Source organism: Phascolarctos cinereus, unplaced genomic scaffold, assembly GCF_003287225.1.
Source record: "Phascolarctos cinereus isolate Bilbo 61053 unplaced genomic scaffold, phaCin_HiC Scaffold_726;HRSCAF=1367, whole genome shotgun sequence".
Taxonomy (NCBI): domain Eukaryota; kingdom Metazoa; phylum Chordata; class Mammalia; order Diprotodontia; family Phascolarctidae; genus Phascolarctos; species Phascolarctos cinereus.
In genome coordinates, this window is record NW_027556098.1 from 49,552,829 (window position 1) to 49,570,333 (window position 17,505).

The 17,505-nt window shown below is 35.2% G+C and overlaps 1 protein-coding gene across 6 annotated transcripts in view; it reads left to right on the forward strand.

Annotated features, from left to right (window-relative positions):
* SCAF4 (SR-related CTD associated factor 4) overlaps nucleotides 1-17,505 on the forward strand; it is a 111,904-nt gene that overhangs the window by 87,712 nt on the left and 6,687 nt on the right. For 4 of the 6 annotated variants that reach the window (XM_020995989.2, XM_078146535.1, XM_020995990.2 and 1 more), the window contains 3 exons: nucleotides 3,661-3,823; nucleotides 4,611-4,697; nucleotides 4,854-5,027. In XM_020995989.2, the coding sequence (XP_020851648.1) occupies nucleotides 3,661-3,823; nucleotides 4,611-4,697; nucleotides 4,854-5,027 (424 nt within the window). The remainder of the gene's footprint in view (nucleotides 1-3,660; nucleotides 3,824-4,610; nucleotides 4,698-4,853; nucleotides 5,028-17,505) is intronic. The other 2 variants (XM_078146536.1, XM_020995991.2) reach the window with 1 other exon arrangement.

The following is a 17,505-nucleotide window of genomic DNA, read 5'->3' on the forward strand; positions in this document are numbered from 1 at the left end:
TGGACATTTGTATATAGATATTTGAGAACAAGAGTTTTATTTTTGCCTCTTTAGATATTGTCTGTAAGTGGTAGTTATAAGTTGCATCATAAGGTCTGATTTTTTTTTATTATTATTTGCTTGTTTTTCCTAAAATATGAAATGTCCTGGAGGACCAAGAAAGTTGGATGACTGATATTTTTTTTTCAATGTTCTGCTTGTATGCTCCTGCAATGTAACAGTTTTGTCTGTTGTTATGCCAGGTTGATAGATTGACCAAATCAGCATCCCACATGGTTGTCAGGAGTGGGTAAGATGTTCACCAACCACCACTGTATCTCTCTTTAATTTTTGTCCACTATTGACCATACCCTCAGTTCATAGCACCTGTGGGGCCCCATCGTTGGGTTTTGGTGTTCAAGGAGCTGCTTCTTTTCAGATATAATCTACCTCCTTTCCTCTTCAGCAAGAACCTGATAGCTGTTATATCACTGCAAATGTTTGAGTGATCCTTTTTTCTTTTGTGTCACATTCTCTTTCCTGCAATCTCCTGAAAAAATTCCCTTTTGCCATTTAAAAAAAATGCTTTCTTGCTTTTCCTTTTTGAAGTATTAACATTCTTTCAGGGAATAGTTGATTATCTCTAATATTACCTGGATGCTACAAATGCATTCTTTTAGTACTTTTTGGAGAAACTAGTCTCTTAGAGTTGGACATGAACTTAATATTCTGTACATATGTGGGTCCTAGTTGTTACTAGCGAAAAAGCAAGTATTAAATTTATTCTGCAGATTATTACACAATTTTCCTTGTCCTCTACAGTGGTTTGATTATTTGGTAGCTTTCTGCTCTGGTGCTTATTTGCTGCTCTTTGTGAACATGTTTATGGGGTCAGTTGCTGGTGGCATTTTTAATCTTTTTTTCTAGTCAGAGCTTAACTTTTTTAGATTTTCCTTTTTATGAGTTAATTCAATTTGTTCAATTGTAGTTAACACTTTTCCTGCTAACATTGTGAGAGTTCAGGCCAAAAGCAAAATAACAGTGGCCTAATTAAAGCTACAGTCCTTTGTTTCTCCTTGTCAGATATATTTCCCTGACCACTTGACTCTCCAGATTCTGACACAGCAGATTTACTAACCTGGCAGATCCATTAACAACACAAATACTCCTTTTCATGAGAGGTTGTAGAAGTTAAATAAGTTGTGCTTTTTTTCTGGTACCTACTTTCCACTTTAAACTTATACCAGTCTCCTTTCTTAGACCTGAGTCTATAATCAACTGTTTGATCTGGTTCTTTCTTACTTGGTCAAGGAAGTTTTTCCCCTGTTCTTTTCATGGACAATGCTATAAATATTGGTGATGAACTCAAGTGTCAAATACTAGTGTCAAGCACTAGTAAATTGGCCATGGCAACCTGTGAAATGAATGTCAAATTGGTCTTCAGGTAGTACAACTCAAGACACAGAACAAGACTTAAATTTTTTGGACATGACCAAATTTTTTTTTTTTTTGCTTCACTGTGCATATTTGTTACAAAAGATTCTCTCTGTGCCTCCTTAATGGAAGAGTTTGGGAGGGAAAGAAAAAATAGTTTTGTATATATTTTAAAAAGAAAATTTTGAGGGACTGCTTTTTTCAAGACATTTTAAAGAATGAAATATAGCAACAGATCAGAAAAAAATCATGGACTAGTTGAAAGAATTTTGATATCTTATTAAGCTGTATTTTTTTTGATTTTTATTAAGTCTTTATGAATGATTTAATATTTAAAAAAATGAAAACAGAACAGGCAGACTTTTATAGTATCATAGATTTTACAACTAGAAAGAACCTTAACTATCACTTAGTACAATGTCTTCATTTTACAAATGGGGAGGAAATGAAGGCCCAGAGAAGTTGTTACTTGCCCAAGGTCACACAGAGTAAGGGGAAGAGCTAGGATTTGAACATAGGTCTTTCTTTCCCTAACTCAATTTACGAACTAGTTCCTCTGGTAGACCATATCTTTACAATAACATCGTTGAGTGAAAGATATTTTATGTTTGTTTGATTATAAAATTTTCTTATGGAGTCAAATGCTAAATGCAGCTTTAAGGGCTTCTCCTACAAGAGGTCTTCCACACGTCTTTAAATCATACAGAATTTGTCATGAGTTGCAGCACCAAGAAAAGTTTGTTTTCTTAAGAATAACAAGTACAACATAAAACTATATGTTTGCCAAAGAGTGTTTGCTATTATGATGGAGGATGTCCTACTAAAAGTTCAAATTTTAATAAGAGGTTCTCAGTGGATGGTAAATTTCTCCACATGCTGCTGAAAGCTCAGTGATATATCACAAATTATTTGACCCCAAATTAAGAAACAAAATTGACCTAAAGGTAAGAAAGACATAAATGGTCTGCTTGTATTTACGAATTACCCACAAATAAGAGATGGCATACAAAAATAACATCCAGAAAATGTAGGAATAGAAAAGGAGGGTTACCACAAATTTCTTCTTTGATACTAATATATTCTCACATAAACTAGGGAGATACCACTCATAGGAAGGCAACTAAAGATCAATATTCCTATTGATTATTTTCTCCGTACTGAATGAAATATTAATGAAATTATTGACAATTAAAAAGATCACACATAGATTAGGTCGGAATTATGTAATGCAAGTTTGTTTCAATATTTGGAAAATTCTAACCATAGTAGACCATATTAATAACAACATGAACCAAAAAGAAAAACACTATTAAAATCATGTGATTAGATTAATATGTAGAAAAGGTGTTTGTTTTTTTTTAACAAAATACGACACCCATTAATTTCTGTTCAAAATTTTTTGGGGGAAAAAAAGTAACTGAGCTTTCTTAAGGTAAATATCTAATACCAAGAACCAGCATTGTATATAATGGAGATCCAGTAGAGTCTCTTGCCGTAAAATCAGAGAAAATCAGGAATGTCCATTGTGACCAATATTATTTGATATAGTATTAGAAAAGCTAGTTATGGCAATAAGAAGAAAAGCAATTGAGAATAAGAATAGATTAAGAGAAAAAACTCACTTTTTGATTGACTATACATTGACTAGACATCAGTTGGAGAAGGGTGGTTGGGGTATAAGGTTGAGAAAGCATATCCTTACTTAAATAAAATGATAAATGAATGGGCTTGTTATTTCATTCTGTTATACAGAGCCTTCTGATGTATTTAAATACATGAGCTATTTTAAGGTATAATAACTTATAGGCTTTTGCTTGCTGTTGTACTTAAATATCTTTTATTGACCGTGCAATATTTGTTTTGAAAAATCACTACTACCGTTTTGTAGATTTAACCATTTCTAACTCCATCCAGTCCAGATCTTAGCATGGAACTTTATCATATTTTACTATATAAGAGAGTAAAAGTAAATATCATGCCAACATAATAGTTGTGCTTTTCTCTTCTGTGCAAGATAATTAAACTGAAAGAAATGGAATTATTTTTAAATAACAGCTCTTCAAATCTATACAGATTAGGTTGAATTTCACGCTGTAAACTAGTATTGTCAACTCTTTTTAATACTATGGAATTGTATTTTATTATTTATGTTATGTTGATTATTACATGTTTATACATACATTTACAGGTATTGTATATGACATATCTATTATATGTATAAAATCCTTCTCTTGTCTCCATTTTTAGGTACCACCACACCAACCAGGTCCTCCAGTAGTTGGTACACTCCAGCCACCTACTTTCACACCACCTTTAGGAATTCCCCCACCTGGTTTTGGTCATGGAGTTCCTCCCCCTCCTCCTCCACCATTTTTACGCCCAGGATTCAACCCAATGCATTTACCACCAGGTATTGCTAACTCATTTAAGAAAATAATGCTAACTTAGAACCTAGAATATAGTGGTACTCAGTCAGGGGTGACAGACATATTATAAAGAGGCAGTGTTGTCATGGACAGAACATTAGAATAGGAGTCTTGGCTCAACTATATTTTTTGGTACTTCAAGATCTCTTTGATGTGGATACTCTTTAAGTCATAAATTTCCCTGACATTTTTCACATCATTTCTGATGGTTTTGGTAATATGCTACAGCATAATTGGACCAATTATTCATCTCTCCCTTATGATTTATATTATTATTTTGGTATTTTTGGAATTGTTGTATTGCATTCATAGTCTTATTGCTTCCATGGGGTCAGGTGTTTTAATTTCAGGGAACAGACTGGAGTTGTTGAAATTACTTTATAATTCCAAAATTCAGTGTAGCCTGAACAACTTTTGTTCTCCAAATCCGAGCCTAGTTCATTGTCCATCTGCTGTGCCTGGCTAAGATAACTGTGCTAATAGCCCAACTCAAAGGGCCAGCTGTTCAGTTATGTGGTATAACAATATACATTTTTCATTCATTTTGTTTTACCTATGCAGATTAATAGGTTACTCTCCCACGAATAAATATGTATTTTACTGAGGAGGCAGTATCATATTCTGAGACTTGATGTGCTCAGTATAGTGTCATCTACAAATAGGAGCAGCTGTGACAGATCTCATTATCTGTAGGGGTTCAGACTCAGTGCAGGATGTTTTCCATAGTTTTACTACAAAGTCCAAATTGTGATTATTTATCTTTTTTTCTAGGTTTTCTTCCTCCTGGACCCCCACCTCCTATAACACCACCAGTGTCTATTCCTCCTCCCCACACTCCACCAATAACCATCCCAAATTGTAAGCATTTTTTCCCTTTGTTTTGTGTGTGAGTGAGTGAGAGAGGGAGAGAGTGAAAGAGACAACAGAGGGCATATAGGACGTCAAGGTATTTTATCAAATAAGGAGGGGAATGAGTTATTCAGCTTTACATGTTGATATGATTATATTCCTTAGCTACTATCGCTGGTATAAATGAAGACACTACAAAAGACTTATCTATTGGAAATCCCATTCCAACAGTGGTTTCTGGGGCTAGAGGAAATGCCGAATCTGGTGACAGTGCGAAAATGTATGGGTCTGCTGTTCCACCTGCTGCACCTCCTGTTACCCAGCCTGTTTCACTTCTTGGTGAGTTAATTTTTTTATGTTCTTCCATTTGGGTTTTTCAAAGAACAAATAAATGAAAACTAATACCTTTATATAGCTCTTGAAAATGGTAAAATGTTTTATGAAGCAGAAAATCCTCCTGATTACAAAAATAATTAAATTATTTTAATTAGATTATTTTTATAATCTTCTTGGTGTTTCCCTTTTCATTGCCAATATGAATTCTTAGTCTTCACTAAAAAAATTGTTTTTCGTTAGCGTAAGGCAAGAAATTAAGGTTCTTTGTCTTGGGTGAAGCTGTGCCAGTCTTAACTTTTTATACCAATATTTAGATTGGCCATTGTATTTGCAGAATTAGTCATAATGATACAGAATTAGGCATTGATATAACCTCATCTGTCCTAGGATTATGTGAAACAGACCTTTTGTTATATATATTATGGTTAAGTTGTATAAATATGAAAGTTTTATTAATCCTTATTCTGATATAAACATCATACCATGCCCACCCAGGGAGATATCCAGATAAATCAGAATTTTCAGCTTAAATTATTTTTGTGCTGGTGGTTATGAATTTAAAATGGTGAAACCATTTTTGTTATGGAAAATAATCTTTATTACATTTATGTCTCTGTAAACATAAATGTTGATTAAATATAGCCACATTAACTTTGCTAATGGGGAGACTAATACTGTGAATAATCCAAAAGAGTTATTTATATTCGGTCATTAAATGTACACTTTCCCCCAAAGTTCGATATTTTGCTTAAGGACACCTGTTGATCAGTTTAAAGGAGAATACAACATACATTCGAAAGAGGTATGAAAAAATAGTTCAGCCTAGATTAATGATTTACCAGTGGTTAATTCTTCATTGAATTCTTTTTCTTATGTTTATTTTTTTTTAAGATGATTAACATACCTTATTTTAAAAGGTGAAAAAAAGCACTGGCCTTAGTCAAGAGATAGGGATTCTTGTCTGAGGTAAATCCCATAGGTGTCTCAAACTAAACCATCTTAGCTCTACTCACAGTGATTCAAATCATATATGACTGAAGTATCTCTTCTCCCAAATCCATCATCTGTACTACTTCCAGAGTGATAGTTCTAAATCGTAGTTTTTATGCTCCATACACATCTGCTACTTGTAATAACAAATATAAATTCTTCTGTTTGACATTTAAAGTTCTTTATAACGTAGAGCCAACCTACCTTTTCAAGCTTATTGTATATTACTCTTCACTCTGAGATCTGGCCTCATTGGCCTTTTTGCATTCCTTACATGTGACATTCCATTTTTTGTTTCCATGGCCAAAATGCTCTACCTCATCACTTCACTTGAGCTCAAATGCAACTATGAGTCCTTTCCTGATCCCCCAGCTACTTGTGCTCCTCTTCCCCCTGCCCTGCCAAAATACCTTGCATTTGTTTAGTACATATTTGTAAGTGTTTCTCTAAAATGTAAGCCCTTTAAGGACAGCTGTTTTGTTTAACTTTTTATCTCCAGTGCCAAGTGCAGTGCCTTGCAGATAGTATAAACCTAATAATGCTTGCTTCGTTGATTTATAGTGAAAACTTGCTGATTAATGTTTCCATATTACAGAAACTTGCAAAATTTTTAAAAGAAAATGCTAAATTGGACAGATGCCCTTTTTTTTAATTAACAAAGACCCTTAACAGTGTAAATATGCAATTATATTTTCCTATTTTTGTCCCATTGGTACGTAATATTCTGAATCACAGAACCTAAATGTGCTTTGTAAATCTGAATGGCATTCTGTGGATTTCAACAATATTTCTTATTTGGTATTTTTAGTTACCAAATGGCTTGAAATGTATTTGCTTAAGGGAGCACAGAGAGTTTGCCTACTTAAATGGAATAGCTGCCCAAGCTTCACCAGGTAGTTTAGTTGCCACGGGACCCCTCAAGCTATTGTCCTATATCTCTTCTCCATTTCTTAGTCAGACTCCTTGAAAAGGTTGCATACACACTTTACCTCTTTTCTCCTTTCTATTCTCAATCCTTTGCACCTTCACTTCTGACTTTATTATTAAATTAAAACTGTTTTCTCTGAAGTTACTGTTGATCTCTTGATTGCCAAATCTGATTATCTTTCCCAGTCATCATCCTTCTCAATCTGTCTGCTGTATTTTTAACTCTGTTGACTACCCTCGCCTCTTGGATACTTTCTCTTGTCTAGGTTTTTGTGACACAACTCTCTCCTAAGGAATTCTTCTCTTCCTTTTCTAACTAATTTTCAGTTTCTTTTAATGATTTCTCCATATCACACACCAGCTGTGGGTGTTCCTCAAGGATTGTGTCTTAGGCCCTTTTTATCTTTATACTCTTTTGATAGCCTCATCAGCTCCTGTGAGTTTAGCTCATATCTTGCATATGATTTCCTAGATCTACATAGCTAGCTAGCCTCAGTGTATCCCTAGAACTTTAGTCTCAGATCATCAATTGCCTAGCATGCATTTTAAAATGGATGTTTCAGAGACATCTTAAAATCAACATATGTAACATGGAATTCATTTTCTTTTCCCCACAAATTTTCCCCTCTGCCAAACTTCCCTATTTCTGTCAAAGACACTACCATCCTTAAAATTTCCCATGTTTGTTCCTTTGGCATTATACTTGACTGCTCACCATATATATCCAGTCAGCTACCAAATTCCTTTCTAATTTCACAGTACCTTTTACTTCCAATTCCTCCCCCCTCACACAGTTACCACCCTAGTTCAGGTTCTATTAATCCGTAACCTCTCGCTTGTATTTTTGCAATAGCTTCCTAAACTTTACCCTGCCTCATCTCATGCTCTTTGAATCTATCCTTTACAAAGTGCTGCCAGAATAATTTTCCATAAACGCAGATCTGACCATCTTTTTCCCTGCTCAGCAAACTCCAGTGGCTTCCTTTCCCAGTCACTTCAATTGCTACTGTCCTCCCTGTGAATATAAATAAATTTTATGTAAATACTGTATGTATTTTCATATGTATTTGTCTCTCCCACTTGAATTGTGAGTAAGGATTGTTTTGCTTTTTATATTCGTATCCCCAGTGCCTAGTATAGTGTCTGGTACATTGTAACCACTTAATAAATACTTACTGATTGATTGATTCTTTTCCTCTCACTATTACTTGGGATTTCCTAGTCTTTCTTTTTTTACTGGCCCACTAAACTTCAGTGGTAGGACTGATGAGCTTACTGTGTTTTCTTCTGAAATGCAGATGAATCTAAATTTCAACCATTTTTCTGCCCACACTCATTAATAACTACAGTTTTTCCAAATAGGAACTAAGAAAAAAGAAGAGATGAGGCTGTAGAAAGAAGAGTGAATAATGTCATTTGCCACTAGCATTAAAAATTCTTAGGAAACCTCAGAAGGACTGCTTCAGAGATAAATTAAAAAACAAACTGTGAGACCAGTTGTTACTCTGTGGACCAGGGAAGAAAGACACTCTGCTCAAAAGCAGTAGGTAGTAGCACTGAAGAAGGAAACAGGCAGTCCTCTTCACATGAGGCTGTAGACACTCTACAGAATCGTTCCTTGCCAACTATATCCTTCTCCCTCAAACTCATTCTGTTCTACCTTCTAAATACTTTACCATGTTGGATGGAGTTTTTGTCCAATCACATGGAGTTACCCTCAGTGGTTTGGTATTGAGGCAGTCCCAGTTCTCACAACCAGTGGTAAGGAGAGAAGTAGTCTTGAAATGCTGTGGTGGAACTCAAAAATGTTCAAGTTTGCTGCAATAACATGTACCCTGTTACTAAGCAGTATGACCATAAGGAAATCATTTAACCTCTGTGAGCCTCACTTTTCTCAACTATAAAATCTTATGTCTCCTGTAACTTAGTATGTGGTGTTCAAGAATTGTTATGACTAAAAAAAGTTGTTATCTTATATCCAAGTTTGTAACATGTCTATCTGAATTTAGCTGTTTGGTCATCAGATAAGACAGTCCTTAATCCACATCCAAATTTGAAGACCCTATATCTTGGTCTAGTACCTAGCAAAGTCTGCTCTAACCTGGCTTAACCATTGAGAACCCATATCACATGCAGGTAACAGTAAAGCATTGAGTGGATAGTTGGGGGGACGGGGAGGGGAAGGTTGTGGTTTTGTTTTTTTTTTTAATCTCAATTGTAGAATGCTATGTAAATGTGAAATTGTAATTGTAATGATCTAATACTGTGTTTTAGAGTTTACTGACAATTCATAATTCATTCCTTAGTAGACAGTATTGTAGGGGTTTGTAACCTTGTTTGTGTTATGGACCCCCTTTGGCAGTCTGGTGAAGCCTGTGGACTCCTCCTCAGATTAATATTTTTAAAAATATGTAGGATTACAAAGGAAATCAGTTGTCAAAATACAGTTACCAAATATTTTAAAAAGCAAGTTTACAGATCCCAGGTTAAGAACCCCTAGTCTACAGGATAAAATACAAACTACTTACCCCGACATTTAAGATCCATCCATCTCTGTAACCTTCTCAGCCTTGAATATCCCTTTGTCCCCTTATACCATTGGTGATTCCTCCTAGTGCCTCCATTTGGGGGATAGGTCTAGAATGTCCACAGCCTTCCTTCCCTTCCTAACTATGCTTCTCAATTTCTGGATTTCCCCACAGGTTCTGACCTCTTTCCACTTAAATTCTCTCCTCTTTTTTTTTCTGTTTTCTCTTTCCCCTTAGAATGTAGGCTTCTTGAGAGTGGGAACTGCATTTCTTTTTGCTTGCAGTACCTGGTATATGTAGTTAGAGCTTAATAAATGCTTATTGCTTGTCTGCCATTTAAGGTCTTCCACAGTCTAGCTTTAACTTAGACCTGTGATCTGACCTAAAACAATTATCTTTCATGACCTCCGTGATCCAGCAAAAACGAACTATTCAGTGGAAATGTTTTAAATGATAGCCTGTGTATAAACTATATATGCCTACATATGCCTACTGTTTTCAGAAGAAGGGAGGGTGGGAGAAAAATTTGGAACTCAAAATCTTATAAAAATGAATGTTAAAAATTGTCTTTGTAATTTTGGGAAAAAATAAGAGGCAGCTAGATGGTACAGTGGATAGAGCACCGGCTCTGGAGTCAGGAGGACCTGAGTTCAAATCTGACCTCAGACACTTGAACACTTAATATTTATTAGCTGTGTGACTCTGGGCAAGTCACTTAACCCCAACTGCCTCGCAAAGAATAATAATAATAATAATAATGTTTTTAAAAAAGAAAAAATAAAATGTTATTTTTAAAAATGAGTGAATGAACCAAAAATATGAACTATTCACACTGTTTAGCCTATATTTGTACAGTTAATTAACTCCCATCAGTAAGTATTTGTTTAAATTCCTACATATTAGGTACTGTGCCCTGCTCTTGTGGCACTTTTTATGCCTGGAACATTCACCTTTCCTGTATTTCCCTTTTCAGATGCTTTTCTTCCTGGTTGAAAAGGTTCTCGCCTTTCTCAAATTTCTGAAGAGCTCTTTCAATCTTTCTTTATCCCTATACCACATTCTGCCTTGCATCATACTTATTTTTCTGTATGTCTTATTCCCCATTAGACTAGGGAATTAAACTGAATCAGTCTTAGGCACAAGGAAGTACTTGTTTTTCAAAAGATGAATTAGTTTGTGCAACCAGGTTTGTTTCACTTAGGCTTGTGTTATTGCTATATTCTAGAGATGCTGATTAATTACTTCACATCAGATTAATTAAGTAATTAATTTACTTCAGAAATGCTTTGTCTTTATTCATTTACAATGACTATTTAGTTAAAGGTGTCTTTTAATACTTTTGATATTCTAGCTTCAAGTTTTTCTACTCCAGCCTATCTGTGAAGTAGTAGTTGACTAAAAAACATTTTTATAATGAACCCCATAACCCATGTATTTGTGTTAGTATTTCCATCTGTTAACATGAATTTACATCTGAAATAAGACAGGTATTTTAGATACCTATAAATTTTGTCCATCATACTGTATTCATACTTTATACATATAGTAATTATAGCATTTTAGAACTAGTAGGCATACTCATCTTGCTCCTTTATTTTACAGATAGAATAAGTGAGGAGTAGCAAAAAGAGAAGCTAGGGTAGCCAGAGGGACTGGTTTCAGATTCATACTTTGTTGCTTCCTACATACATAGAGTTGGGTTGGTTAATTTAGTTCCCTTGAGTTTTGGTTTCATGAAGTCATTGGACTTATAGCTGCTAGTGACCTTAGAGTTAATCTAATCCAATTTTTTACTTTAAACATGAGGAAAATTTGAATCCCAGAGAGGTTGTGACTTATTTCATGGCAGGGAAAAATACTTCATGGTGGTGGCAGAGCTAGTTAGATAGAACCCCAGGTCTCTGAACTTGTCAATCTGTGTCAGGTTGCCTCCCTTTATATATATTATTTTGGTTGCACTCTAGTCTAAATTCAATCTGACCTGGCTCAAATGGACTGTAATAAAATCAGATTTACACTGAGGTACAAAAATGTATATTGAGAATTGTACTTTGCAGCCTTCCATTGTCTGCAAAGCCCCATTTTGTAACCTTAGCCTTGCATGGTCTTCTGTTAGATCTGAGGACTTCACAAGGGGTGGAGCAGCCTTTACATACTGCTTGGAAAGGCCTTTCACCTTCATATTACATACTATGACAGTATCCCTTCTTATGTACCCCCAAGTTCCCTGTGTTGGGGCAAGTATCTCCTTGCTTGTTAATAACATAACTGCATTATATTTCGCTCTTTAGGTAATAAAGTAGATATGGTGCCTGACTTGGAGTCAGGAAGGTCTTAATTTGAATCTTGACTTAAGCACAGTAGCTGTGTGACTTTGAAAGCCTTGATTTGCTCATCAATAACGTGAGGATAAAAGTAGCAGCTGCTTTATCACGAGGATTACATGATACACATGAAACTCTTCGCAAACCTTAAAGGAAGGGCTGCTTTATAAATGTTAGCTATTATTTTTACCAAACTTGTCTGCTGGTCAAATGGTGATGTGACTGAGCTATGAGTCATAAAATGTTCAGCTCTTGAATTTATAGCAGTAAGCAATCTAAAACAGTATCTCCTGCTGCTGTCCTTTACCTCTCTGCATTTTGTCTTTTTCCCTGCTTTTAGTTCATTGACATATATAGTCTAGAAAGGTTTTGTAGTAGCTGTTACCTTTACTTTAGCTTCTGTGTTTCTCCTTTCTTGTGCCGTAGGCTCACTGAAGCATATCAGTATCAGTAAGCTTCCTAGTAGAACATAAACCGTTTGAGAATAGGCACTATTTATCCCATTTGTGTGATAAATGACATGTGCAAAATACTGTTACCAGTGTCTTGTACACATTTGTCTTTACCAAATGTTTCTTGAATCGAAGAATGCACCATGAAAATAGGAAGGATATTGGATTTGGAATATAAACATTTGTATGACCTTGGGAAAAGTAACTTTGCCTGAGACTCAATTTCAACTTTTTTTTTTAAATGAAGGGCTAGAATAGACTCTCTAAGGTATATTCTAGATCTGAATCTTTTGGTTTGAGTTTAGTTTTCAAATGCTGTTCATTTAATTTATCCTACGTGTCCTGACCCCATGCTTCTTTATAAAGTGTCTCTTTGTATTATGGTCTGCTTCCTCATCTTATACAGAGAGATTTCTAATTTTTCCTTAGATTTTCACAGTTATTTTTGTTTGACAGATTTGATGTTATGAGAATTACAACTGCTGTGAGCTTTGAGTTACTGTCCCTTCTTCATTTTACTTTGAATTAATGCCAAAATTGTCTTTGAACCAACTCTGATTTCTTCAGCTAGTGGTGCCCATTAATGGAATGGAAACACATTACTACACTTTGGTATTCTTTGCAATAAAAGTAGCCTTGTAAAGGGTTGATAGAGAGGTGACTGTAGAGCCTAGAGGATCTGATTCAATCCCTTGCTTTGACTTGGTTGTGTGATCCTAGTTAAGTCACTCCCAGTGCCTTAGGCAGCTCTCCAAGAATGTAAATGTCAGAAAAGATGTCAGTTTGTATTGTTAGTACCTTCAACAGTTGAGATTAGTACTCATTTCTTTGTTGTCATTGAAATCCTAGGTCCATTCCCTGTCCCTAAGTTTAACAAGCTTAACTACATAGCTTGGGATGGTCAAAACTAACCTTATGAAGGCCACAAAACTGACTTTTATCCTTGTGAGTAGCAATCAAAGCAAGATAACTTGGCCTAAAGTTCTCCACCTTTTTTTTTTTTTAAAGATTGAGTATATCTGTTCTTCTAAGGAGTTACCTTATTTTTCTGACTTAAGGTTAGAAATAATAGTTTTCCATTTTGCCTGCATCTTGAACCACAGGGCCATTAATGTTGGGAGTAGCCTAGGAAAGTCTTAGGCTAATCTACTCCTATCTTGAGACAAGTGAATGTCTAACTATCCTGGACATTCTCTCTTCCTAATTGTGTCACAGAGGGAGATAATAACATGCCTAAGTCTTTGGCAACTAGTTAAATGTTGTTGTTCTATCTTCTTTGTTACAAAGTCTCACTTTTTATTTAATCCTATTAGTGTGGGGAAGCAGGGTATGATTAGTCATTAGTAAAGAAGTAATAATAGTTTGGAACAGCAGCTTTGTAGTGTGAGCCAGATAATTGGTAATAGAAAAGTTTATTGAGTAGCAGTGAGGACTTGAGATTTGCACCATTGTGTTTGTAGTGGAAGGAGTCTTCAATTCCATGACTTTCAACATAACTTGGTTTTTGAAAAATAGGCTCATAACCTTGTGCAGAAGGGGTAAGAAACTTTGTAAGTGATGTTACGCTTACTTGATATATTGACTAGTTTTAAGATAATGAAGAAAAATAATTTTAAAAAATATAAGCAGAAAAGATCACTTCAAAAATTTTATCTTATATAATGAACTTCTGTCATAATGTTGCTCTCTTAACTAACCCTTTTTCCCCTTGTTCTATACAATGTACCTGTTGGTACATTATATCAACCTCTGAGCATATTTGATGTAGAAGACACCAGTACCTCCTCTTTTACCTTTGCCTCAACAACCTTTATTGTCATCCATCATACATGGCTCATAATAAGTATTCTAATAATAGTAAAGGTGATTCTGAGTTAAGGCCTCAGCTTACTCCTACTTATTCCTTGTCCACGAATTTGTATGTTAACATTTCAGGAAAAGCTGTTGTTTCTTAAAATTTCATCTTGTCACAGAAATTTCCCTATTTACCTTAGCTTTGGGATTTTTTCCCCTTTGAAAACAGTTGTTAACATTAAATTGATCTGTCCTTGCTCCTGAAGAAGATAATCCATTTTTGATGATTATTCAACTTTGACTAGAGGTCATTACACACTGTCTAAACTAGTCTATCTACCTGCATGCATGGTTAGTATTAATTATGTTCAGGATAATTGGTACTTTTAATCTAAGCTAAAATCATGACTTGAGAAAAAAGAATAGTAAAGGAGGCTGAGGTTCAGGTGGTAGTTTTGTTCACATATATTGTCCACAGGCTCAATTAATGGCAGTGCAACTTTGGAAGGATATGAGTTGTTGGAGACAAAAAAGCAACCAACACAGCTTAGGTCCTTAGAAGAAAAACTTGTTCAAAGACCCATGTGAGAAATTTCATTTGCAAAATCTGTATTGAATTGGTACACAAGTTTGCTCCATTTTAACCAAACCGAAAATATTACATTGAAGGCAGCTTGGTAAGAAGCACTTATTAAAACTTTTTCCACTCATGACCCCTTCAATGCTTCTTAAACTGTGGGTTGTGACTCCTATGAGGTGGGATCACTACCCACAGTTTAAGAAGTGCTGGATAGTAGCTCTCTAGAGAAGTCCTACTTCTGACACGCCCTGCAGGTGTGACCTAGGCACATACAACTTTGACCTTTCAGTGTTCCCAGGTTTCAGAACAGTTTTTGATCTTCATTGGTAGAGGGGAGACTCATTGCAGGGAATGCCCTATACCAATAGGTTCACAGATTGACTACCACCACTATCCTCCCCCCACCCCCCCAAAAAAAACAAAACTGGAAACAGTTGCTTGTTTGTTTACATAGAACCAGCACAGTAAAATAAGAAAAACATGACTTGGTAGTCAAAATTAGATTTGAGCCCAGGTACCAACAGTTAATTAGTTGTGTGACTATCAACAAAGCATTTCATGTATATAAGCCTCAGTTTCCTTATTTATAAAATGTAAGAAATCACTTTGTAAAAATCAGGTGCTATACATATCTAATCTATTTAAAGGGCAGTTCTATCTTCCAGGAACAGATTTGCAGCCTCTTCCCCGCCCCCTTTTCTCCCCCCCCTTCTCTCCCTCACCACATTTGACAATCAGAATGTATATTGCCTTTTCTCCCAGCTTAAGTCTGAAATAGGACAACTTTTTAAATGTCTCTAAATCAGCAATGTGTTAGACTTAAAATGATAGTGGAGGAGAGTGGGTAATAAAACCTTTGTTATAAAAAGGCAAGTGTTTATGCTCATTTCTATTATACAAAAAAAAAATCCAGAATGTCTTACTTTAAATGAGTTATTTTTATACACACACATTACTTTTCATAATTACCTACTGAAAATCAAAGTGTGCTTTTGGTTGTTGTATGAACACAAACCTTTTCATTAAATACTTAAATGCCAGGGTTACTTGTGGTCCTTCTGTATACCAAGATGCAATCAGCATAATGGTGAGGGCATCTAGAGGACACTCTTTCTCTCTCATCCTTCTATCCCCGCACACACCTTTCCTCCTCACTTGAAGGGAGTTGAACCTTGTGCAGAACATTCTTCATCACTGTGGCAAATATATTCAAAAGGCATGTGTTTTCTGTCTCACTGTTAGTAACAAGAAGATTGCTGAACAAAGAACTAGTCAAATTTTTAAATGATCTTCTATGTTCATGTATGTATGTTCACATATATTCCGTATTGGAGAACTGCATTTTCTATTGAGTTTTGTTTTATGGGTTTGTGCTGGTGGTTGTTTTGTAATCAATTTATGCCAAGCCCAGCAGGATATTTTCTTCTCTGTAACCTTCAGTTGCTTGAATATATAAAGTCAATTGTAAAAAATGATTGTGAAAAAGTCTTCCTTTTCCCTTTTTAAAATCAAGATACCCTTCATATATTTAGAGGTAATTCTTGTCCAGATTTTATAAAAATGAGAAAGTTGGCATATGAGTCGATTACTACTGTCCTCTCACTTTTTTGGGTTTAGTGAGATTGTGTTATTTTTGAGGTAGGCCTATTACATAACAAAAATCAGCACTGGTAAACATGTAAAAATACATAAAGGTAATAAGCCTCTAGCAACATAAGGGGTAGATTCTCCTATGAGAAAATTATGAAAAATTTACACAATTAGAAGGTGATGGCATTTCATGATCTACACAAGAGGTAATGCTTGCAGTTAATAAGATCATGCATTTATTGAAGCATATATTGTGTTTATGTGTAACCTACACCCTATAATATTAACACACATGCACATGAAGTGCATATACCAATTCATTGGGAAGATTCTTGTGGCATATAGCCAAGTATAAGTGAATTGCCTAAAACATAGTTGAGCTGGGAGTTTGGTTGGTGATTTGGTTTGGGGTTTTGCTTTTGTTTTTTTTGGTTAGGCAGTTGGGGTTAAGTGACTTGTCCAGAGTCACACATCTAGTAAGTGTTATGTGTCGGAGGCTGGATTTGAACTCAGGTCTTCCTGACTCCAGAGCTGGTGCTCTATCCACTGTGCCACCTAACTGCCCCTTTTTGTTTCTATCTTTAAAATCGAGTGATTTTGTTTTTTTAATACATGCTGAATAAACATGATTTAACAGAAGGAACTTGGCCTACAGGTAGCATTACTCTACATTTCTTAACTCATTTTCATTTGATGCTTAGATAGAAAATCCTGTTTACTATGCAACATTCAATGTTAAGGTATTCTTTTACAAATAAATATAAAAGATTATATAGAGCAATAAAGACAGGAACAACACTGAACAATCACCAAAAGGTTTCTAATAATATTGTTGACATTTTAAAATACTTCTGCAAGTCTAAAAATGAAAAGGAAAATTATCCATCATCTTTGTTTTTACAGAAAGGTGAAATAAACTACTGTATTTAGTTGGGAAACTCAGGTTCAAACTTTTAGCTTAGCAAGGAACATAATAACTCATACTTGCCATCATTAAAATCGTTATGTGACAGAGAATGTAGTATTTTAAGAATTACAACTTTCTAGGTTAAGTCTTTCTGATTAGGCTATTCCTAATCTTTCACTTTCTGGTTTGGAAGGACCAGGTTGAACCTTTCTGGCATGATTTTTTAAGAGCCATTTCAAGAGGACTGTTAGGTTTATGTGTATTTCACTATTTGGGCAACTTACATTAAGGTTACTTGTGCCAAAAAGAGAGTTGACCTTTGTCAAATGGTTAGTTGCACTCTTAATTTGCTTTGTGTTGAATTGGGGTAACCACTACCCAAACATGGA